General features: G+C 39.6%; 1 protein-coding gene across 7 annotated transcripts in view; it reads right to left on the reverse strand.

The window, feature by feature from the left end:
- Positions 1 to 1560: 1560 nt before the first annotated feature.
- Positions 1561 to 26653, reverse strand: part of mbnl3 (muscleblind-like splicing regulator 3) — a 31766-nt gene continuing 6673 nt past the window's right edge. The window contains exons 1-9 of one of the 7 annotated variants that reach the window (XM_036001951.1): positions 26245 to 26374; positions 24902 to 25889; positions 18280 to 18444; positions 17289 to 17492; positions 16956 to 17195; positions 15858 to 16011; positions 14279 to 14314; positions 9198 to 9292; positions 1561 to 8140 (exon numbers count right to left, since the gene is read on the reverse strand). In XM_036001951.1, coding sequence (XP_035857844.1) covers positions 8123 to 8140; positions 9198 to 9292; positions 14279 to 14314; positions 15858 to 16011; positions 16956 to 17195; positions 17289 to 17492; positions 18280 to 18444; positions 24902 to 25075 — 1086 coding nt within the window. In that variant the 5' untranslated portion in view covers positions 25076 to 25889; positions 26245 to 26374 and the 3' untranslated portion in view covers positions 1561 to 8122. Of the gene's footprint in view, positions 8141 to 9197; positions 9293 to 14278; positions 14315 to 15857; positions 16012 to 16955; positions 17196 to 17288; positions 17493 to 18279; positions 18445 to 24901; positions 25890 to 25969; positions 26219 to 26244; positions 26375 to 26653 lie in introns of those variants that run through there. The other 6 variants (XM_036001956.1, XM_036001946.1, XM_036001954.1 and 3 more) reach the window with 6 other exon arrangements.

Below are 26653 nucleotides of genomic sequence, written 5' to 3' on the forward strand. Positions count from 1 at the left end.
TTACTCATTGCCAGAGTGACTCGCTGAGCAAATTCAAATTGTGCTCTTGCGAGAACTCTGGATTTCCAGGGTAGAAGGACACCACAGTGTTGACTACAGACCTGTTGGCTGCAGGGGGTCCAGGAGTGGGTTGGTGAGGGTTCTGAGGTGTGACAGAACAAGGCGCTCAAAAGACTTCATAACCACAGAGGTCTGTAGTCATTCAGTCCTGTGATCCTTGTGTTTTTGTGGACAGGGATGATGGAGAACTTGAAGCAGGCTGGTACATGGCATGTCTCCAGTGAGGTGTTAAAGATGTCTGTGAACACTGCTGATCAGCAAAGTGCTTCTGTTTTACGGTGGAATGACAATTTGAACCCAAATGCAGACAGAACTCAGAGCCAGGGGTGTAAATGATAACAAGGTTTATTTGAATATACTCAAGTGGGGCAGAATCCAGGTTTTCAGGAGGGGCAGGTCTGAGTTAGTCGGAGAGAGAGCAGGGTAGTGCAGAGGGGGCGGATGAAGAGGCTTGTGGCGGCATCCAGTGAATGAGATTTCTGGTTTTGAGTGGAGTGGTGGCAGAGTCAGGTCCAAATGGCAAACTGCAGGCACAAGAGACAGGATTAGAGGTTGAAACATACAAGCAGAACAAATGAGCAAAGTTGGATGGACCGTGACTAACTGTGAAAGTATTATCCACAATCTGATGCTTAGTTGAAGAAGAACCGGGTATATGAAGCAGAGGTTGATTGTGGCTTATGAGAAGCAGCTGGACCCCTGACTCCCGCACACCTGTATCCACCCCTGCAATTAAGACACAAGAGAGAGAGAGAGAGAGAGAGAGAGAGAGAGAGAGAGAGAGAGAGAGAGAGAGAGAGAGAATAGAGCACTGCTACACAGAGGCAGCGGGCCTGACAGCTTCAGGGTGGAGGGACAGACAGAGTCTGGTCTGGCTGCTTTGTGGGTGTTCTATCTTCTAAACAGCATGGTAACTTCACTTTCGTGAATGGAGATGGTTGTTATCAGATTTGGCTCCCCTTCCTATGTCAAATGCAGGCTCATTAATATACCGCCATCTGAGTATCTCTACCTATAGCTTGAGAACTATACCTTTGCAAAGGTGCACCATATTTTTCTCGTAAGCCAATCAGAACAGACTGGGCTTTTCAGGAAGGGGCTTAAAGAGATGGGCGCTAAAATTGAGCGTTTCAGACAGAGGGTGAATACAGGTATATTATAGATATTATACAGACAGTATACAAACATAATAATGTTTTTTTGAACATTAAAACATGTAAACCATGTTCTAGTAGAAACCCCAAATACAAGTATCAACCTGAAAATGAGCATATATCTCTTTAACTGAGTGGACTTGCAGTTTCCTAGACAATATTTTCATATACTGTAAGTCTATTTTCATGAGACATTCATGACTTCCACTGTAAATATAACCTTTAGTCCTATAGATAACATCAAGTCATTCACAGGTGAAAACAAACAATGCAGGAGACAAATAGAAAATGTCTCTTTAAAGGTGACACAAAAAGATAATGAACAACAAAACATACCACAAGAGGATCACAATTATGTGTTTTATTAAAGGTCAAACAGAAATCGCAGAACTCATCATAGGCACAGTAACTTACTCTTAATAGCTATACACTGCAAAATAAATTGGCATGTAGCACAGCAGCACATACAAGCACCACAAGCAGAAAACAGAGTGAAACGATAGACGACTAAGAAACAGCAGTCACTCTCACATCTGTCCTAGAGTGTCAGAGAGAGTTTTTCATATGGCTTAGTCCTGAACAGTCTTTGGCCCTCATCATCTTCTATGGGTTGCCATTCAGTCTGCGATTGTACCATGGATGTATTAGGATTTTACCCAATTTAATAATGACTCAGCAACAAAGGATTTTAAATAAAGGGAATAGTCTTACACACACATGTGCTGTTTAAGTCAATTTAAATGTAAAGTGTAAAAGAAAACTACATCTTGCATGATAAAGGCACAATTACAAACAAATCATTTTAAAATAATGGCAACAATAAATCAATTTCAAAACAAAGTCACAGTCTTATTTACTCGTTTGTCACTGGAAACCCACAGTATGTTAAGTCCACTCCACATGTGGAGTCAGAGGGCTGTGAACTGATTCACCAGGATGACTCAGTTAATCCACTACTAGGACCTAAGTGCCATGGCAACAAAATCGCTGGCTTTAATAGCAATTGAAGGACGTCACATGTCCAAATCTGCAGGAACAGAGTTGTGTAAGGATGTTGCTGCTGCTGCAAGAATAACATTGGAAAACCAGGTTGTTTGCAGTTTTAACTAAAATCCTGAGGAGAATTCAGATGTATTGTTGTTTTGGATGATGACAACAAGGGAGCAAAGAATAACTCATTTCACAAAATGACAAAAGTCAAGTGAATTCAAAACCCTGTGAATACATGTCACATCCATGTGCCTCTATAGGCTGAGCTCTATATATGCTCCTCTTTTCTTCCTGGCTGCTTTTCAGCCTGCAGGTGGAGCTACGCTGTGCTTTTTGGGTACATTACTGGAGAGAGGAATGCACCTGCATTCATGTATTCATGATGAGTATTTAAGACCAAGGGTTAGCACTGGTTTATTATATATATTCCAGACTGACTGTTTCTTCTAATCCACCTCTCTTGTTTGATAACAGGGTCAGATATTACAGTAAATTCACTGAAAAAAAGGCTTTTTGAAAGCAAAGCATTCATGGTTTACAGCTAGGCAAAGTCATGCTTGGCAAAGAACAGAGCTCTAGCAAACAAACAAACAATAGGACAGATAACTCAAAGCAATCTTTTTATACCGTAATAAAATGATAGACATACTCATATCATTAACAATACACTGATTGGATTTGTCATCAACTCTTTCATCTATATTTATTCAAAATAAATTTTGAGTATTTTGACATAGTTATGTACATAAGTGCAAACAAGGTGAACATCACACATTCGTATACACCTCAGCAAGGATCGACATCACCCAGCACAGCTGGGCAGAAAGAGACCTCTGAACCACCCTCTTGGCCAAACTGAAACAGAACTCCCTAATACAAGCTCAGCCCCCATACAGACACACCTGAACGAGGGCCATCCAGTCTGCAGGAGGTGAACAGTGAGAAATGCTGACTAGTTTGATTTTACAGAAAAAGATGAAGATCTTTCAATAAGTCCAAAAGCCTCTTTACCTTCCTGACAGATAGGTGTTTGCTTTAAAAGCCAAAGTCCATTCTTATTTCTCAAAAACACCATGTACAAGAACAAAAAAAATAATAATTAAGGTCAAACAAACAAAACAAAACAAACACCTGATCTCCCCTAAGGACCTTTGGATATTACAAGGATTTAAGTTTCCCATACAAAATACTTAATCGCGTTGCAACAACAAGACAAACTAATTAGACATTCCCTTTTTGAATAAGTTAGTGATGTTATTTATTTCAAATAACGTTAAAAAAAAATCACAATTAGGGTAATAGAAAGGTAGCCATGTTGTCATTTTGTTGCCATAGCAACAGCTATTACCAATAACAATGACTCCATCATTGTGTACAAATGATTTTCATATTATATTTTTTTTCTTCTTGGTTTACACAAACTATTAACTATGTATAAATGATATTTTTTTTTTATTTCCATGCTGTCTTTTTTTATGTCAGTTAAAAAAAAAGAAGAAGCTTAACTTACCATTAATACATGTCACTTTCATACACAGCTATCACATCTTTATACAGTGATCAAGAAATAAGGCCCTTTGTTTGTGGCCCGGGCAACAGAAGTATGCTCAGGACCGAATTAACTGTCCACATGCTAAAGGATCTGGTCACTTGACACAATGATCAGAGCATTTTGCATATTTCAGAGTTATGATTCATGACTGTATAGGAAAAACTACAGTGAGGCCTAAAGGAAATCAATTACATGAGAATGAGAAAGGGAAAGATGTAAAAACAAAATTTTTTCATGCCACACCGCAATTCCCCTAACTAACATACTTTTGTGCATCAATACATATGTCTAAATGTACTTAAAAATTCAAATGCCTTCAGAGGCACATTTTGTTAATCAAGTATTCTGGTTTTTTTTTTCCAGCTGGAAAGCAGTTAATGAAGGCATAATGATGTGAAGGGGGGAGGGGGAGACGAAGGCTAGAGGGAGGGGTTTTCTTGGCTGGACAAAACTAGTCTTTAAAAAAGCTGTAAGATTTAGACAAACTAAATTGTCAGGACATTCGAATCATCAATTTCATCGAGTAGGAGAGACATATTTCTGTTCAAAGACTTCAAAGACTTGTGAAAATGTAGTTACTCAACACACTCAAAAACAGTGGTAAAGGAGAAGTACGTTTCTCTACCAAAAAAAAATTTGTTTACAGATGTACGATTATAGGCATTTAACAGGCGACAAAATGTTTGATCCACCATGGAGATAAAAAGTAAATGACAGTTTAAATAAATAATTCAGCATTTTGGGAAACATGCTTATTGACTTTCCTTTAGAAGGTTAGACAAAAAGATTAATATCAATCTCCCGTCTGTGCAGTAAATATGAAGATTGAACCAGAAGACAGTTTTTATGAGCTTAGCTCAGCATAAAGACTGGAAACGGGTATAAGCGAGCTTAGCTCTGTCCAAAGTAGAATGAAAGCAGTATATCGGCCAATATTAGTTTATTTTAGATATATCGTATTGGTATTTATGTCATGTGTACAGAAATGCCAAATTAGATTTGACGTAATTTATAAAGCTACAAATCGAGCTTGTTGAGATTGAGTCATCGCCAAGCTCGTCGAGTTATTTTTATATTTCTGTTAGTGTACTGATTAAAACAAACAAGATATAATGTGGTAATGAGTGAGTTTTAGAGATGCTGTTATGTGTATTTTAGCCATTTATATTCTAGAATAGTCTTTATTCTAAGCTAAGTTTCTGCAGATTCAAGGTTCATATTTAGCAAAAACATGAGAACAGAATCAGTCTTCTCATCTAACTCGGAAATAAAACGAATAAGCGCACTGTTCCTTTAAGAGACACATTGATACCAATTCAATGTGAACTTAAGGTAGCACAATGATTGGGGCTCCCAGATGGTAAAAGGCATTCACCCACCCAAACCAGGGTCAATTCCAAGGAACTGTACTTCCATGTTGCCCCCATTGAACACAGTTGGCTGTGTTAATGGGTGGTAACTGGTGAGGGATTACATCTTTGTCACAGCACTACCAACTCCTACTGGGTGGTCTGTCTACACTATTTCTTCTGTGTACAGCCTCCCCAGTGGAAAAACAAATGCTAAAAAAGGGTAGCATGTCGATTTCTTCAATTTTTCCCCATGATTATACCATTGTTTATAGGTGCATTTTGGGTACTTTCCAAGGGAGAGGTACAACAACTGACAAGCAATAAATGGTACTGGTATGTACCTGTACGGTGTACATTTGTACTTAAAAAAGTACAATTCTGCTCTACCTTTTCTGGGAGTGAAAGATATTTCTAAAAGTAGTCACACCATCCATTGACATTAAATATAAATCTATATAACAATACACATACTTTAATATGTCTTAACACAGTATCAGCATGGTACCTATGTGACCTCAGAAATAGTCTATACTGTATATAGTGAATCATTACATTTCAACATGCCTGTCTTTTAGAAGGACATGTGTAGAGTTTTTGCATTAGATACATTCACGACACAATAACATTATTTAAAATGAATAATGTTCAGTGGCAAATGCCATAATATCTGCAGCATTTACAACTAAACAAGTATGTAATCCATTGTCTTTTTCAACACACTTAAGTATGCACACAACTCACTGATCTATTTCTGAACATTAACAATAAGACAGCACAGCTGTCTCAGAGAAGAAACTAGTACAGATGTGATTTACTCTTATACTAACACTCCAAATAACATATCTATCTTTGAGCATTGGTCTGTTCTTACAGTGTATTGACAGTGGTGGGTTGAGGAGACTTAAAAGAGGCACATTTGAATTTGGATAAAAGTTATTTCAGCCCGGTTTCCAGGCTGTTACGTTCAATTTTTCGCACCTAAAGCAATTCCTTACAGACATTTGAAAACCAAATATCCAACTGGTTTGTAATTTCTTACCATCAGACATCAAACGGGTGATTTATTCCTCCATCTCCTGACTTTACCATAAATCAGTTCTGGCTATAAACTGGTGTGGCTGCAATATTCAGAGTCTGACTACTTTTGGCAAAAAGGACACATCAGTAGAAAAGACGACACATTATAAAGTCAGACAGGACATTTTCAAGTTCTAAGCTTTCTCCCTGAAGAGCCATAAAACATAAAAATCTTGTGCCACGTGTTCAACCCAAAAGCCGCATGAAAGAAGAGAATTACACAAACAAACTGCCTTTTTACGTAAAACACATCTCTGAGTTTGAGAGGGAGACATTCATTTAGAGGAATTATTTAGGTATTGCATTAAATGGGGCAGCTACTTGCATTTACCATCCACGACTTGGCACACACAGACTTTAGGCACAACAACAGGAAACAAATCCAGCTCCCATCTTGTGCAATAACTCTAACATCAGGTGTAAAAGTTGAAGAAGTGCCAATTATAAAAGTCTGTAATCTTAGATCTGACTCTCATCGCATGATGAATTATCATTTTGTCTTTACTGTGATTTCAGGTGAGTTGAACACAGGAAATCTGGGGTTGTGGGGGAGGCCAAGAAGTGAACTTGACTACACCTGGAGATTGTCATTCTTTTACACCATGTTTCGATATCAAATCATGGAGGAAACAGGACAAACAAACGTTCCTTTTTAGTCATTAGACAATTACCCATCACAGCCATGACTAAAGATACTACATCACTTAAATTCAACTGTTTTAATAACATGACCTCACCTGCTTTAAGGCAGTTTGTTTCTTAAATCAAGAAAAGCGCATTCTTAAAAATCTCTCAACTCAGCCCCTTCAGTATAGAAGTGATTGAATGCTAATGTTATGTCACTCTTTCAATTTGTAGTTCCTTAAGATTGTTGCATTACATAAAAAGTAATGTCTCATATGATGCTATTATCCAGTACCAGATACTGACTGTGAAACTGGGAGACAAAAAAACATTTCAAATCATACTTAACATTCATGAAACAATATAAATTTAAAGTGGCGATCACTGTTGTTTTAGTTTTAGAATAGGAGCTAACAGTTGATACATAGTATTTTTGTAACAACAAATATTGCCTTTAATTGCAGATAACAACATATTTCAATGTATGCTGTCAAGTGTTTTGAATTATTTTGGGAAACTAAGTCTCCTCTGCAGCTGAGCAGATAAATCAAAGGCACAAACAAATGAACAACTCATTGGCATTTCATCAGGCAAGATGAGACCATGAGAACAAACTGAATGGTATACATGGTACAACACAAATGTTACATTTGTAGCCATCTTTAAAGGTAAACATGACATGATATGAAACACTATTTTGACAACACATACTGGTTGCAGACCAGCAACAGGTCTGTTTGTCACTCAAATGGTCTCAGTTTCCAGTATTAGCTTTTCAGAGTTTCTGACTTTGGAACAGTCAAAAGCGTTCGGTCGCCTCATGTGATGGCTCCAACCTATTAAGGACATTTAGTCTTAAATGTGTGTGTGTGTGTGTGTGTGTGTGTGTGTGTGTGTGTGTGTGTGTGCGCGTGTACATGTCTGCTGCACTTTTAAGGTGTGGGCATGTATGGCTGTAAGAACGAGGGAGCTCTATTGCTCAGCCTGATCAAGTCAGTACGCATCAAGATGGCTGCTTTAATGCAACAGTAATACGTCCGGGCTTGTATTGCGTGAACCATCGCAGCTTTCTTACGTTCATAATATCTTATAAGAAGTTTCACACTCAGTCAGTGTGCACTGTAGGTGAGGCACATGTTTGCTGCATTCAGAAAAGATGACCACCCTGGTAGTGCACAGGTTACAGGGACTTTAACTGGAGTTTCGGGAAAGGCTTACTGAGTTAAGTGCCACAGGAGCCGCCACCAGCAGTTTGGGGACAGGGCAGTAATGGGTTTCCATGGGAATGCACTGGAACTCCACTGGATCAGGAGTCAGAAGCTCGGAGGGGTCTAATGGAAAAGAGAAAGGGAGGGATGAAAGGAGGAGCAGTGAATTCACACTTCAAAACAGTAAGATGCAGTGATTCAGTAACATTAAATTAATATTTATAATGTAAAGCAAGTATTTAAGCCAAGACTTGACACTATTTGGTTTTCAAATAACTACCACAGGATGTGGTCAAGGTGCAATAAGACAATGTATTTTTGAATAATTGTTACTATCATTTTTTGAATGAAACTTTCAAATAGCCATTATATTAGAGTAAAGAAATCTGCCAAATTATGTGGATTAGGATTTTCCTTCCTTCCTTCTTCCTTTATGCTAGGTTTAAAAAAACATTCAGACCATTAAAAGAATGTAAATCTCTCCATTAGAAACCAAGTTGCACTAAAATGGGATTGGTGGTTAACAACTCCTTAAAGTAAATACAAATAATATCAACATAGCACACTGTATATTGGCAATATATATATATATATATATATATATATATATATATATATTGCAAAGATATTTTCCTATACTGCTCAGCCAAAAGCAACTGCTAAACCTCCTTACTGTTTAGAGAATTTTGCCATGAAATGTGTCCCAATCTGTATGATAGAAGACTGTATATTAAAGGGAATTCACTTAAAAGAAGAGGAGAGTTGTGGGTTGGGTCGGCTGGAGGGGGAATTTGTTAACTGTACTGTACAACTTGTGAGTGCAAAAAATCAATAAAGAAATTGTTAAAGGAAAGACAAAAAAGAAGAGGAGAAGCATTTAAATTATAACAGGGTTGCTACCGATGCCAGACCACATACTGTACGTCCATAGATTACATAGGAGACTGAGACAGACAGTGGGGCATGATACACCACACTATGACATTTAGATGAAAACAGATACCTATTTTAACTGTTATCACTTGCTCCGACTACAACAGAGTGGAAAGTGAAGACAGATGAAATGTGAACATAAAACACTACAGGCAGGTGTTTCTTTAACATGATGAAAGAAGACTACGTATAGGACTCGGACCTACTGAGCTAAAAAATAAAAGAGAACTGAAACGAAAGAGCAAACCTGATTCGAGGCGGCAGATTCAGCGAAAGGAACATTGGTGACTGGCGTCGAAGCCGACGAAACAGTGGAGGTGGTGGCACCGTGCATCATGGGAACTTTTATTCAGGCGAGTCAGACGAAAGACAGAGGACGAGGATGTGGGCGGGGAGGAGGAGTAGGAGGAGGAGGAGGAAGGGGGGGGACAGGAATGATATGGTTACCATGGCAAAATGTGATAAAAAGTCAAGTGATATTGCCAGGATGAACAAATATCAAGACACATGCAAACAAAATAAGAGATAAATTACATATGTAATCAGCCAACCGGTTAAAAATAAAATAAAATGCACTGTTTCACCAAAAATGGTAGTTAAACAAACAAGGCAATACACAGTCATACAATCTAATCAGAGAGTATCTGATATATTGTATACAAATGGACAGGGCATGTGTATGGAGAGAGCAAATGATCCATAAGAAACGAAAAACTGTTTTCAATAATGTCACAGCTTCAATGTGACAGTAGTGTATCTCTTCTTTAGAAAGAGTCTAAAGCAGTCTGTGAGTTGATAATCATAATTTCGTGATTGTGTCAGATTTAGTGACTGATTGGCTTTGCAAGATACATTTTAACATCTCACTTTCACTTTGTATTCGCTTCATACATGTCTAGAGATGAAGGGGGTTTAGACAAAGACAGCACCAATATAAGTTCACACTAGTGTGTTCTGCTTTTTCATTTTCAATTTAATTAATAATATCCAAAGCATGTAGGTAAAAGGGGCTACCAAAGATAACGTCTATTTTTTGGGGTGAATTAAAGTCAAACAAGTCATTGGAAGCACTACTAAGCCTGACAAGGGATACATAAGTCATCTTTTTCGAGTTTGGCAAGTCTGAGAAAATAAACTCTTATGATGTCAGGAGGGGTATTTATTTTTTAAAGCCTTTGTACATCCACACAGGTGTTTCAATAATGTTGCCTAATTAGACCTCTTCTCAGGACTGTGTGGACGAATTGAACTGAGTTTAATAAACATCTCACTTACATTTCTGCTGGTTTTGTTGTACTTTGTACGTACACTGTTATCATTGCTATAATAGTACATAGAGTTTGATAACTTACACCTGACCAAAGATCTAATCAACCCGAGTGATTAAAAACACCTGTGTGGGTGTGCAGAGCCTTTAAAAGAAGCTTCCCATACTACCATACTATTTAGTATGCCAGAAAAAGATTTAGTATGTCAAATACAGTATGCCAAAAATACTAGGATGTCCTCCTGTATCCGGTCGGATTTTATAGTATGCATGCCAGCATGTTTTTCTGGCTATTCTGACCCAGAATCCTTTGCAGGTCAAAGTTCAAGGCGCAATGTTATGAAGTAGTATGTCCCAATTGTATGCATACTGCATGCAACAGTACATACTTTGTAAGGGCAGCTACACCACATTCTAAGAGTAAATAGAAAAAGTATGCAATTTGGAACTCCGCCCTTGGCTGTATTCTAAACCGCCTAGAATACCAGCAGTACGTACTGATTTGGCCAAATATAGCATTGCAAACAAAAGAAAAATCTCCAGTATGCATCGGACGAGTATACCTCGCTTAGGGACCGTTCGGTATTTATGGAATGGACCACCGGAGGAAAATAGGGGAGGGTCATGTCTTTTTATATTTTGCTGAGGGGAGGGTCATTCAACATTTTTTACTCTGGGTGGGGGGGTCACCCAACTTTTTTATTCATGAAAAGAGCAAAATTTCAAAGTGGCTTGTTTGGTGCATATTTATCCATGTAGCTCTCAGTCTCGGCCCCCTAGCAGATGGTCTGACCCCATACGCGGAGTTTGCTGGGGGGGGGCAGGAGGAGCACCGCCCCCTGGTGGCTCAAACGGGTAACTGCATTGTTTAAAAAATTAGTGGAATAATTACATCTGGCATGACCAGATATTAAATAAATATCTTAAATAACACAAAACAACATACATAAACAATGGTGGTAGGTAATACATCTGATTTCATATACTGCTTTGGTAAAAAAAAAAATATTACCTGGCTGACGATGGGAGCAGCAGGACGCATAAAACGAAAATTACTGTTGCACTAGTCTGGACATCTTGCCGTGCCAACCTTGCAATAAAGGTTTTCTAAATGCCATGTATATACATGTGATGTCAGCTTACTAATTGATTGCGGGTTTTGTGTAGATTTGGACTTTTATACGTTTATTCCGCTGCGAAGTGGAGAGGCCTCGTATGTGACGCTCGTATCGGCCTTGCTGGATACACCGTGTCATTTACCTTTTTGTGGATCTACTGATCGCTGTGGATTACTTTTTTTAGTCATTGGATTACGGCAAAATGCATATCTTTTTTCTCAACGTGTCTTAACGTTTTATGGTGAGTTTGGCGAGGCATCTCAACAGACTATAGGTCCAACACTGATTGTTCACTGTTACATTTTAGTTGAATTTAAGCGTCTGTCTATTGCGTTCCAAAACAGCCGTGCCGCGATTGGATTTCGTAAGGGCGAATTGTTAAATTGTTACAATGTAACTTAAAAACTTTAAAAATAAACATATGTGTTTTGGAATATAATGTTCAGCTTCGGCAGCTTTACCTATGTGCTAAAATATACAATGACGATAGTGACAAGTCCATAGCAACCAGTGTTGAATTGGTTATATCCCAGCGTCCTTTGCTGAATGGTCTCAATGTTTTATTGTTTTATTTCATATGAATACTAGTTTACTAGAGGAGTAACTTAGTATTTGAAGTAATGCAGTAATGCAGGAAGTGTGCATTTAGTTTCCATGCTTATTGTGTTTCCACAACAATGTTAGTGAGTAAATCTACTGAAATGGCCACCACACCATAACAGAGGAGTGGGATGTGTAAGATGAGAATGCAGAGGTTAACTCCTGTACATCATGGCTGTAAAAATCAAATGGTATCTGTACTTCTTTCTTAAGTGCAAACTTGCACGCGAGGGGAGGATCATTCCTTTTTTTCAAATCGTTTTGGAGGGTCATAGGAAAATTATTACTGACGAGGGGAGGGTCACGTCTTTTTAGGTTAGAGGCCACAAAACTCCTCCGGTGGCCCCTTAATTAAATAACAAGCAGTCCCTTACAGTGTCCCACAATGCAAAGTGCTGGAACGTTCACAACAACCGTGTTGACTTCCGCTTTCCAAAACTGGAAACTGTCCAAGCTTGGACCAGCATACAGCAAAATAAATCAATTTAACAGTTTCATACTGCATACTACTAATGACATACTGCATTTGTCGGTAGTATACAGTAGGCGGTTTCAAATACAGACCTTATTTTCTAAACTTTGCAAGTGTCATGCATTTACCAGGTATGGAGAGTAGAGATGCTTTTGGATGCATTATGGGAAATGTAGGATCTGGTGTTTTTGGAGCTGGACCCTACACAAGGCACTAAAAATCAGGATATCTCGACCTCTGCTGCTAACCCTTTAATCTATCTCTTAACACATCCTGATTTAAAAAATATATATATTTTTATGTATGAGTTGTCACTAACCCTAACCCAAGGACCAAAATGGAAATAAGCATACTAGCTTTCTTGAGTTATCCTTAAAAAAAAAATCTGAAAATGTGTTCACAGGGCCCATATCCTGTATTTATTTTTTTAATTTCATTTTAATTAACAAAAAAAAGCAATCACTCAATTTCATTGTGGTTTATAACAACAGTCACATTTGTTCTGCCTTCTGAGTTTATACTTTTACTGACAGCTAAATTATTTTCCAAATGTATATTATTATCATATCAGCATGCAGCAGTGGTAAATGCAATATAGATGGACACACACACACACACACACACACACACACACACACATCCACAAGATTTGTGGATTGATGAGAGATCTGCAATTAAGATCAGCATCGCCACAACTGACACTGTTTCTTCCTTTTCTATGTGCGTCCTGATTCTGATAGGTCTTGATTATTTCAGAAGCATATAATATATTTTTGAATCATTGTTACCACCTCAGCACTAGATTATCACAGATAAGAAGCCTGGCTCACTGGTCTGGATAGACTTAAAGAAACATGTTTAATGAGTTAATTGTTCAAAAAAGTAGTTGCGTTGTACTTGTACAAACTACTACTAATAATAATAATAAACTAATATTTTATTGTCATATTTTTTAGTATCAGTTTTGTGAATATTTTCCTCACACAGCTTCAATTAAAACTGGGAATCACTGCTTTACACCTGACTCAATTAAGACCTGTTTATCTTAGTTTCTGGGAGGTTTAAGGGGGCTGATACAGGCCAGGCCTGGGCAGGGATAACCTACAGGGAGTCCCCTCACCACACAGTCCGGGCACTGGGGTTTTCATAATTCCTACAGCACACATACAGTTTACACACACATGCACACATACCAGGCATGCTCGCACAGAGACATAAATGAATTACTTGCTTACACAAAAACAATGACTTGTTAAACAAACAGGACATCAATGTGTTTGCAGACAATATACATGATGCATTGAAGAAGACAATGGGCTGAAAGCTCCAAAATTAAAGTCTGTTTGGGCCATATGGTCTTCAGTAGCTGACACAATAATCTGTGTTTTTAAAACATTATCTATTATTTTTTGGGGTGCCCTGTTGGCCCAAGTGTTTAAGGCACTGCCATGTCATTGCAACATCCCCAGTTTGATTTCAACTATTTCATCCCCAATCTCTCTCTCTCCCCACATGTGCTGTCTATTCTGAATACAATTTTAAACAAATACTAAAAACACCACCTGTTCTTTGACAAAATAGGGATTAAATGTGATGCATAACCGATCATAGGAAAGTGACAACTTTCTTCAAGTTAATTATACTGTACGGGTTTAAAACGAATGCATTGAAATCTTAATACACTATGGCTTTGGAAAGTTGTGATGTAACTGTAACTGTAAAACATACATGATTTGTAGTTAATTGGAAAAAAAACTTGCTAACCAGTATGGTCATGTTTCAATTAATCCATCAATCATTCAATAAGGCCGCCTGTCCACTGCGACATACAGTATAGTTACGGATCTCCAGCTATGATACAGCTGACCTACCAATGTCTCCTGAGGGCATCATGCACAGAACAGAGCCTGTCACATTATGTATAGAAACAAAACAAGAGATGGATGAGAGCAGAGGACAAAGGACAGCAGGAGGAGAACAAAAAGAAAACAAGGAGAAAGAGTCGTGGTAAAGAAAAAGGTGTAATCGGCAACAGCAGGTCGAGGCGAGTCAACAGGTTCAGGTCAGTGCAGGTAACACAAGCGACATCGAGGCTGTCACAGATAGAGCACACGTGTGCCGGCACTCAAACACACACAAGACATTGAGGCTTTAATCAGTATTAGTATATTGTAGAAGTGGTATTTCAAAGCTGAAATACATGAAGATAAAACCTGTTAATGTGCGTGAATATATTCAGCAGAGAGCAGGTATGTGGGTGTTTTGCTGTAGACCTTAGTGTTGTATAATTTAGGCATGTTGCATATCAATAATTCATGTCTGAAAGCCTTCAAGCATTTCACTAACCACTGTTTGCTTACAGTTAACATGACAAGACACCCGCAAGTGTTTCTTGTTTCATTATGTTTTAAATATGTTAAGAAAATGCATTTTCATAAACGCTATTTTATGTCCCTATAAGGATTCTTTTTTCACTGGCACATCTTCATTTTCATCTTTGGTTTCTTTATTCAATTCAATCAATTAATTATTTAATCTATGAAAGGTTAGACAATGGTACACTGACAATTGATATTCAAGTTAATTTATATGTACATAAAACAGACAAAATTGAACCAGTATTTTTGCTTGCTTGAATAAGTTCAACGATTAAGCGGTTTTAGAAATAGTTGGCAATGAATTCTTTGTCAATCAACAAATCAATTACTCGACTAATTGTTTCAGTAATTTAATCCAATAAACAGTGATTATACATTTCCAGCCAACCCATCCTTCAAATCTAAATTAAACTCTTTACATCAAGTCTCTGCTGATTGTTAAATAACAATCAGACAGCCAGTTTAATGCAAAAACACATGAAAATCAAAACAATCCCAAAATCATGTCAGAGGACCTTACATATGGTTGAGAGTAGTAGGACTGGTGTTGGCTATCTCCTCTCACTTTCTTTCTTTACGCTGCCAGCTGCTACTTTCAGCCAAAAAACATGCAACTTTGCTTTTAAATCGAAGAACCTCCAGGAACCTGCAATGCATGCACCCACCAATCCATGCACAAACAGTCCCACATAATGGCTCGACTCTGATGTGTTTATAGTCTTTTCTTTTTGGAGTGATTACTGTAATGTAACTTTGCTTTGGCTTCAACAGCTCTCATCACACATCAAGCCAGAGTGGAGCAAATGCAATCACACAACAGATAGTGTAGAAGTGATAGAAGGAGTAAAGGCAAATGGTTACACTGTAGAGAAGCCACAGCATGCATAATGTTGCAACTACACCTGTAACTCCCTGTATCCCACAATATCACCTAGTCGCCTCACATAAAAACCCTTGCATTATCTGCCCAGAATCAAGCTCCATGATTCCAGTTTACCTCATTCATGTATGGTAACTGTATGGGCTGTGTTTCAGTGTGTGTGTGTGTGTGTGTGTGTGTGTAGAGACTCACCACTGGGGATGAAGGCTGTCTGCTGGAGCTGCATGTTAGCCAGGGCTTGCTGGTAGTGGAACATGCTGGGGTTGAAGACGGTGGCAGCAGCTCCGTTGCTCTTCTCTAAGATCGACCTCTTTGGTAGCGGCTGCATGGCACCTGGAGGCAGAGCCTGCAAGGAGAAGAGAATGGGCTCTTTAGAATCAACATCCAGTTGGCGTGGATGTTTCTGTTCACCACCACAAGAGGACACTGCAGTATCTCAGATTATCTGAAGTGATGTAGGACAGCCCAGAGGTCAGGCCATGAGCGAAATGGGATTGCTATGATTTCATTCACTGATAGGGCCGGGGATGAAACATCAAACTGCAGTGGAACATAACTAAGATGAGAGATGTGCTACCTTTTTTTCACTTTTTGGAACATGCCTATTGGATTTTGGGTTTTGTACTCTACCAAGATTTTTCATTGTTGAAGCATAACCTTTTTCAACTCATAACTAAGATAAAAATGTACTCATAACAGGGAAATATAACATGAATACACACATAGATATCATATTTTATTTCAAAATTTGTTCTTAATTAATTTAACATTAAATCAGTGAATACTAACAGCAACAAAACCAAATGAATGCCAGAATATATAAACTTTGGGTACAAAATGTGTCTAATTCCTTTCATTCTACTATTGTGCATATTTTTCTAACAGTGTCTTTCTTGTTTTTCTGCATCAGCACTGAAGATTGACCTGATTATGTTACAGCTGCTCGCAATGCTAACTTTAGCCCTTGTAGCTGAAAGTACAGGCTCAGGCTCAGGCACATGCATGGTAGCAGACATTCATGAAAAAACATAATCCTCAGACTACATTATCAAATTTGAAGCTGGCTGAGGGATACTGTGATACCCTGATCCTGCATTGCATCAGTAAACAATATCCATTAGGGGACAAGAAAATCTTCTACTGTTTCACTGCTATGTTAAGTAGATATGGTGAACTTTTGAAAAGGTGAGTATTGGTTTACACCTGTGTGTATTTAGCATATCATAGAACATCATTTTATGTTTATTTTTTCTGTAAAAAGAACAAAGAGTTCTCAGTATTTGGACTCACCAAGCCTGTGGACGCTGTGTTGTGACTGGCTTGGTGCTGTGCAGCCTTGATCCGGGCCTGCAGGTGAGCCGGGGGATGGAAGTACTTGCACTTGTCTCGGCTGCAGCGACCTTTAATGTAGTCCATGCAGACGATGACTGAGTTCTCGCTGCAGTCCACCATGCCGGCCTCTAGAGGGTGAGCGTAGCGGCAGTCACTCTCGCCCCGCGTGCAGTTACCGCGCTGGAATTCTCGACAAACCTGGGAGGGCCAGCGGGAGCACTGATCAACATTTACCTTTCATCATACTTTGGCCAAACATAGAAACACAACAACTGCGTGCAGGCTGCATACCTCCAGCTTGTCTGTGCGCATATGTTTTTGTGCAGAGGTACCGTTGCCCATGGCTGCCAGGCCGGTGGGACTCCCAGGGACTAGCAGGGGAGTACTGGGCAGCAGCTCAGACATCAAGCCCATGCCTGGGCCCATGTGGCTCAGATATGGACTGAATGCCATACTGGGACATGTTGCCAGGGAGGGTGTCATTGGGAATGTTGTCTTAAGGAGGGAGAGAAAGGCAGAGATGGGACAGACAAAACATGTTATGACAGAGCTTTCTCTGGCTTTTGTGAATGATTTGGTAGCAACATTATCAATGCTGTGGGTTTTCTACAGCAATGAGAACCATGCATGAACCAATGCCGTTGCCTATATCTATGCTACTACTACTTTAAACATTAATAAAACCTGCACATGAGTAATATATAAAAGATTTTGCATGTCAAGTTTCAAATTTCCTTATAAAACGCGGAATAAGATCAAGCTACCTTCACTGTTGCTAAATAAAACTTCTCTGCATCATAATCTACTTTGTGCAAGAGTTTTAACCAAAGATATGACAAAAACAAAAATAAACAAAAACTGATGTGTAACATGGCAATTATTAATACTTTTTTAATTAATTCAAAAACATGTCTGTATATAATTCACACTGTAAGGAATCCATATATATATATATATATATATATATATATATATATGTGTGTGTGTGTGTGTGTGTGTGTGTATATAATATCTATATATAAGTAATAGGCAGAATAATGCTCCTTTTTATTCCCTATGTTATCTGTATTGGAGGACAGAAGTTAGAAGAAATTTCATAACTTGATGCCAGCACTAGCAGATAGTTAAATATTATTCTGTTATTACAAAATAACTGCCACTCTGTTGCTGGAAAAACATCACTCAAAGTCCACTGAGTGCAGTTAGTATTTTGATAAATAAATTACATTTTTGAACACACTACATTATTTGAAAAGTCGTTGTTTTAGTGTGGGCTGCTCACTATGGGCTGCAACTGCGCTCCGGGCAGCATGAACTGCATCTGTTGAGCCAACATGGCTGCTGCGGCCTTCTGCTGGATCAGGTTGTTCCTCCCGTTAATCTCCAGCTGGGTTTTCAGGTGTGGCGGTGGGTGCAGGTATTTACAGTTCTCACGGGAGCAGCGCCCCTGAGGAGGAGAGAGGCGGGAAGACAGATGAGAGTGAGAGCAGACCGACGGGGTGACACTGAGAATAATGTGACACTAAATCAAGCAGGGTGTGCCTTGAAATAGATGATAAAGTTCAATTTGTCAAACTAAATATCAAGAGTCAAGCGTGTTTACAGAGCAGAACTACAAAGTATGTACAGTATATTCTGGTGAAATAAACCACTTTCTAAAAGTGTTCATCATTAAAATTATGTAATCTGAGTAAACAATCTGAGCAAAACAGAAATGTAGAAATTGAATTGCCGTCATTTAAAGTTGTTTCCACAAGCAAATGATTTTGATCATTAAGCTACAGTCAAACTGTACTTAACTTTTTTTGAAGCAATGTGAAATGACAGGTGGAGTATTTGAGACAGCTTTAGATTTTTTCACAGCAGACAGAAGATGAACCTCGCTGACAACAGATAAAGCTGGAGAGTGAAAACACATGCTCGACTCTCACCGTCCTGTACGACGGATTCTGTATCTCTACCTGGTAGTTATCAGTCAGTCGATAAATAAGTGACTTTACAGGAAGAGAAAAACGATACATAATACAAGTATATGTGACTGACTGCAGCAGATGCACTTGTTTGGTTCAAAGAAGAGCTAAAATGGGATTAAATGGAGAATAGAGACTAGTTAGCTTATTTTCTTTGTAATAATAACGTTTTGTTTACTTGCATTTGCACTAAAACTTGCATAATACTGTCAGTGGTGGTGGCAGTATTCAGAACCTTTAAGTAAAAGTAGCAACACCACAAAAGGATACACAAGTAAAAGTCCTGCTTTCAAACTTAAACAAAAGTATGCAGTATTATCAGCTTAATGTACTTAAAAGTATCAAAAATACTCAATGCAGAAAAATGGCCCCTGTGAATGTTACACAATTACTCTGAGTTTTGCCTCCTACCATCTGGAAGGAGGCATACCTTCCGAAAACGTGCCCGGTCTAACAGATACCTGAGATCATTTGTACCATCAGCTGTTGGGTTTCTCAATAAACTATAGGTCATCTGCCATCCCTGCCCATTTCACAGCATATATTTGTCATCTTTTTAAGTGTAGTGTACATGTGTATTTATGTTTTTATCTATTTACTATTTTTGGTTTTATGTGCTTTTTCTGTGCTAATGTTTATGTGTTGGCTACATGTTGTGAACCAAATTGCCCCTTGGGGACATTAAAGACATTTCAACTTCAACTTCAACTTCATTATATATTATTAGTAGATTAGATGTCAGCAGCATTTTACTGTTTTAGTTAAAGATATATAATAATGCAACATAGCTTATAAGCTCGTAATCAAGTAAAGAAATGCTAGAAATGTCAAACATACATTTGTAGTAGTACCAAATCTGTACTTAAGTACAGTATTTAAGTAAATGTACTTCCACCACTGGACTTTACCAGCTTTATAAAGTATTGTTGGAAAGATAATCTCTAATTATTGGTTTCTTCATGATCTTTATTACTGCTCACCTCTAGGTCAGAACAGGTTGGCTAACATGTTTAAACTCAAGTAAAGGACAGTTTTTATGAAGTGTTGTACTTTTCTGTATCGGAACAGTGTGTTCCCAATAAAGACAATTAATTATAAAAAAAATGAAACATGCTCATCTAATGAACACAGAGAACTATTCATTAACAAATGAAGCATGTTGGCTGAGCCGTGCCGTCGTAGTCTGCTGTTGGGCTGATGTGCGTAGTCAAAGCATTTCTATTTGTCTTGCAAAGCACGTGCAGGCTCAAACAACGTCGGCAGACAGTTTGTGTGACTGTAACCAAAGTCGTACACGTGTTTGAGCAAGGTAGATTCTCTTTATAATAAATCTAAATAAGCAGCAATAAATGGTTATAAAAATCATTCCCAGAGGTCACATAGCTCAGCAACATAGATAGATAGATAAATAGAGAGATAGATAGATAGATAGAGAGATAGATAGATAGATAGATAGATAGATAGAGAGATAGATTGATAGAGAGATAGATAGCTAGATAAATAGATAGAGAGATAAATAGATAGATATATATAGATAGAGAGATAGATAGAGATAAATAGATAGATAGAGAGATAGATAAATAGCTAGAGAGATAGATAGAGAGATAAATAGATAGAGAGATAGATAGAGAGATAGAAAGATAGACAGACAGATAGAGAGATAGATAGATAAAGAGATAGATAGACAGACAGACAGACAGATAGATAGACTTTATTAACATTTTAGGTTATAAATTAAACTGAATATTGGGTAAAAGTTGAACAATGAAGAACTGCAGTTGTAGTTTCTCTGACAAGCGGATAACTCCATAAAAATGTCACTGTGTTGGGCGACTGGTTAGCTCACCTGGTAGAGCAGCGGCCACATATAGAGGTTTATTCATCGACGCAGTGGTTGTGGGTTCGACTCTGACCTGCGGTCCATTGCTGCATGACATTCCCTCTCTCCCCTTTCAAGTCTATACAGTATAAGTGATTAATCTTGTGATCAGTGCCATGTGTTGTGAAACTATGGGTGTAAAATAAGAATTTAAGTAACTTCACACTAACTTAGGTTGCTATAATTCTGTATTTTAGTCAGCTGAGGCTTATCCTGATTCAGGACCCACAAAACATTTTACAATTTTTTCCACTTGTCATTATTGGCTTCATGTCAAACCCTAAATCAGATTTTGAGCCACTTATTCAAAAACAATTAATTTTGCAACAGAACGTCATTAAAGCAGTGTCCTTCCTCCCTGCTGGAATTTGTGGGGAAGGTGAAGATGGTGCTGCAGGAACACAAAAAAAAAAAAAAAAAACTGCAATCTCCATTAAACCCCTGGGCCGGCAGCAGCTGTACGGCCCTGCAGATGCAGATGAGCTGTTAACCCGCTAAACTACCTCCACTGAGTGTCAGCCACATGCTCTGTCGTCAAACCACACCTGCACGAATCAGGTGATGGTGAGATTGCTGCACAACTGGCGACAGAGAATAAAGAACTCTGAAGACAAACTGACGTCATGGTGCAGAGACTTTGACGGTGATGGATGATGTCGCGCTGAGATGAGGACACATAAAAAAAGGGTTTCAGCAGCAGGACAGCTTTATAGGACAACTGCAGTGTCTCCCATACCAGCTTCCAGGAGGGAGTCACAGGATCTCACCCACAGGACAAAAAGCATACAAGCAAAACATGTAGCAGCCTGAAAAATGGTCAGGATGGTACACAAGGGCAAGGCTTACACAAATGCTGTTGCCTAGACTGGAGATGCAAGCAAGCTTTGCATCAGCGAGCTGTGTGTTTAGGGATGAGTCTGTAATGTGGAGTCCCATGAGCCCAGCAAGCGTGCTCAAACTCACAGGAAAAGCAAAGTACCTATTAATAAGCCTAACTAAGCACTTTATGCATTGTGTGCTCCAAAAAACAAACAGACCAAAAACATTGATACGGATACAAAACCTTTATAAATGCTATAAAACCTGGGGTAGAGAACGAGGCCAATGAAGCATGGGGTCGAGGTGAGTAATGAGTCAGGAATCTCCTTTTGGTTCCCATAGCAACACACTACGCAACACAGAAAGTCTCTGTTAGTTCAATACAGTAGTGTGCTGTAGATGCATTCAGAGAGACGAAAGAGATGAGACGCTGATTAAATGAAATGATGAATAAACGGATCTAAACAGTTCCCATATTGATACAGGACAACCTTGATCTTCAGTAAGTGGATCATGATGCTCAAGTTATTGTTCATTCTTATATGTGACAATGATGATATTGAAACAGTTGACTAATCGATTAGTTGATCGGAAATTTAGTTGGCAACAATTTTGATAATTGATGATTGTTTGACTCTTGGGACGGCAGCGTCGGTCTGTTGGTCGGTCCAACACTTGATAATAACAACACTGAAATATTTCAACATCTATCTGATACATTTTGTTCAGAGTTTTCATCTAGTGCCACCATGAGGCTGACATTTTGGGTTTTTAGTATATCTCAACAACTAATAAATTAAATGAAATTTGGTATGGACATCTATGTTACTCAGCCGATGAATCATAATCACTTTGGTGGTCGCCTGACATTTCACAGAGCCTCACAAAGCTACTCCAAACTCTTAGTCTTGTTCGTGGAAAAATGCCAAAAATATGCTGGTTCCAGCCTCTGAAATGTGAAGATTTTACTTCCTGTTTTTACTCATCTGATATGTTAGTAAACTAAGTATTCTTTGGGTTTAGAATTGTCGTCTTTAGCATTTTTATCTATTTTCTGTCATGTTATCCACCAAAAAATGCATTGATTGATCTACAGTATTCTGCGGATTCATCGTAAATGAAAATAATTGTTAGTTGCAGCCCTACCATGATGTCATCCAATGTCACAATGCTGTTATATGTGCTGTACGTTGTGCAGATGTGATGTCCACACTAATCATTTAGGATGACAGCAGCACTCCAGTTAACAACATAAAAAGACCTAGGCGGTGAGCTCCCTGCCTCCCTCCCCTGCAGCAGGTTCAGACCCACCAGACAGAGCTAATGGAGGAGCAACAGGGACTGACAGCGGTGGGCTCGGACCGAGCCGGAGATGCCAGATATGGGAGGGACGGTGAAGAGGGAGGCCATTAGCAGATAAATCCATAAAATTAACAAAGAAGGGAGGGGTGGGCGGAGAGCAGGAGGAAGGAGTGATGATGTAGAGCGGCTCGAGCGAGGTGCTTCTTTGCTGTCAGCTAAGAATAATCCTGAACAACAATGGGGATTGAAACACTGCTGTAAAGAGGAGGTTGTTGACATACTGTGCTGGCACTAAAGCCCCTCTACAGCTCCTGATAAAGAAAGCCACTTTGACCTTCAACTGTCACCAACTTCAGTTCTTTCTCTCACTAACAACATGACCCCGGGGCTTCAAACATTGAAAGTGGCCTTTAATGCTTGTTCACTGCCTTTGGTACAAAGCAGTTTTCCTCTTTCTCCCATCAATGCAACCAGTTGAGAGCCAGGCTGTGGCTCTGTGCTAAAAACAGCCGTGCAACTCAGGAAGATCAAACTATCCAATCGGTACGCACTCCATGCTGTTGCTAGGCCCCCCTCTCTGTTTCTCTCCCTCTCCCTCTCCATCTCCCTCCTGCTCTGGAGGACATAACACAGAAAAATGGCTGAATAATAAATTCTAACTCAATAAACGAGGAGACGGCAGCTGCACTTAGACAGAAAGCCCCTTGTCTGGGTTTCACTTTTTCTCTGCATGAAAGCTGGTCGAGCAAAACACACACACCGACACAGCAACAGCCTGTTCTCGATTTTAGCGTAATTGGCCCTCGATAGTCAGAGCTCTTTTAAAATACAGTAAAGCATCATCACTTTTCAAACTGTTAGTTTTTCCGCTGTGTATGAGCGGAGCGAGTGTTGTGGTTCTGTGGTGGAGACGAGAGTGAGGAGAGCAGCTGAAGTGATGTTGAAGCAGCATCATCGACAAGCCCACATCCCTGATGGACAGACAGACTGTCGGCAAAGTGGCTTTATGAGAAATTTCCATCACGCCTAGGCAAAATGGACACAATGAATATCTTGATAACCAGAAGACCTTACTCTGACTTCTGTGTAACTAATAAAAAACAAAATCAGAACAGAATAGATAGCTGCACAGTGAAAACCATGTACATTTAATTTTGAATGTGTGTTGTGAGTCTGGGCGTCTACATAGGCCAACAATAAGAGGAAAGAGAGGACTTCTGAAAATAACGTTAGCTATTCCGCGGAGGAAATTACATCCATTACAATCACAGAACGTACGAACGAGTGTTAACCCTTACATACACTATGAGATGAAATTTGTCCACCATCAAAGACTTTTTAATACCATGTATACTGTGGTAACTATCCCTTTAATATATCTGGTTGTATCACCCACCCTTTTTCATCACTTTAGACTCCATGATGATGACAGGCCAAACATTTTTATATTGAGCTGGTATTCTCAATTTTCTTTAAAGATCATTCTGCGAGAGATTTTTTTAATTGTTAATATAGACAACAAACTTGTTTGTCGGAATTCACAATATTAAAAAACACAGAATCACAGTCACAGTCACAGTCTAAAAAGGGCGGATCATCTGACCAACTGACATAGTTTGCTAGGTGTCCAGGAAATTGTTTAGCTGAGGTGGGGGGCACCCACATCCTGACACATCTCCTCTCTCAAACAATTCAGTTAGTACGTAGATGACACCCTAAACGATAGTCACACTCATTAAATATATTTATAGCGGAGGTGGGCCACGTCACCTGAAACAAAGACCACCTCTGCTGCAAAACACAACAGGAAACCCTGGTTTGTGTGTATCTGTGTGTGAATACTATGCCGAGCCAAAAGGCATTAACTAACTTAACACTGGTCACAATGCATGTGTTTAAACAAACAAGATGTGTGATGTCTGTTGCATTGTTACCTTGAGTGAGTCAAAGCAGGCGATGACTCGGCCATTCTCCACATGGCAGCTTCGGGAGGGGTGAGCAAACTTGCACTCGGCATCAGACCTCGAGCAGGTGCCTCTCTGAAACTCACGACACACTTCCAGGGTCAGCCATTTGGTATCCCGCCCCATGGTCATGCTGACAGCCATCAAAGTTGCTCAAAAACACTGAGCAGCGGTGAGGGCAGATGGACGGAAAACTGTCTGATGAGAGCAAGGGTGACTAATAGTGATGCAAGAAAAAGAAATCCCCAACAAATCAGAAACAGAAGCAAAAATATTTTCTTCAGCGCAAATAGGCAGCGAGTCCTTTCGGTTGGTGTATTTTAGTGGATGTTTATTTGTTCTTCCTGGGAAAAGTGGCAGCTGAAGTTTGAGATAGAGGGGGTAGACTGTGGGCAGAGGCCAGCTCTGTTTCGAAAGGGAAAAAAAGAAAAAACAGAAGCTACACATAGGACATCACTCTGGCATGTGACACAGCGTCTGTGCCTTCACCTGAATCGACTGACGCCCACCGTAAGTCACCGTTACATTCACGTCAACATGGCCGGGGCTGGGGCAGTCACTGCAGTTATGTTTGAATGGCCTGAGAAAGAAGATTTCTGTAGAACAAAAAGAAAAGCTGAATCTTTATAGGGATGGTGTCCTTGCAGTGATGAGACGAGGTGGCGGCTCAGCTCAGGGTATGTGGGGACTGCAGCTTAGCAACGTGGGATGGATGACTGTGGCTGTCAGGATAAAATATAGCCTCCATTCAAGGCCAAGCACACACTGAGCCCCGTCCTGCTCTCATCCAGCAGTAAACAGCAGCAGACAACTCCTCGCAGTAGGCACTTTGGAGTTCCTCTTCCTCCTCTTATTTCGGTCTCTCTCTCATCCCTCCTTCGCCGTTGTCTATTCTTCTGTTGTCATCCTCCTCACTGACCTCTCTTCTGCATGCCCTTGCTTGTTGTCTAGCTGTGGACTGTAAAACAGAACAGAACATTAATTCAAAGCACTGACAAAAAAGCAGCCTGTTGAAGAGAAAAATGTCGAAGCTACAACCTCGTGTAAAAGCTTGTTTAAACGGAGGGTGATGAGGACCACGAGGCAGGACGGTGGACAGGAAAGAGCCAAAGGGAAAAAAGCGAGGACAAACAAATAGGGGAACAGAGCATACGGAAGGGAGGGAGGCAGCATTGAACAGGAAAGGGCAAGCTATGTCTCGATTAAGTGATACAAGAGAGAGAGAGAGAGAGAGAGAGAGGGAGATTGCAGGCAGGACAGAGACGTCACTTTAACTCCCCTGAGCTCCACGGAGCAAAAAGTAATTGACTAACTTGACATGAATCATGCTGCAATATACTGTGAACAGCCGTGTCCTTGAAGTCGCACTGGCTGGCATGTGTGTGGTCGACGCTGATGATTCCCAGACAGTTATTAATGTGAAGAGAAGAAGTAAAAAAAAAAAAAAAAATAGGATAGACAGGGCAGAAAGAGAGGGGGGGGGGACCGTTCTTCACAACTGCAGCTGCTGTGCTCAAGTAAGGCTCCAGCCAATCAGACAGACTTTTGCAGGCACACAGAGAAAATCACTGACCAATGACAGGGCAGTTTCCACAGCAGCTCCTCCCTCGACAGAGCCTGTCCTTGTTCCTCCCAGGATTTTTTCACAGTCATGGCTGAGCCACATGCTAATATTCAAACTGTACAACAACTCCAAACAGCTTCTCACAGACGTGGAGGAGT

The sequence above is a fragment of the Sander lucioperca genome, chromosome 1 (genome assembly GCF_008315115.2).
Source record: "Sander lucioperca isolate FBNREF2018 chromosome 1, SLUC_FBN_1.2, whole genome shotgun sequence".
NCBI classification, from domain to species: Eukaryota; Metazoa; Chordata; class Actinopteri; order Perciformes; family Percidae; genus Sander; species Sander lucioperca.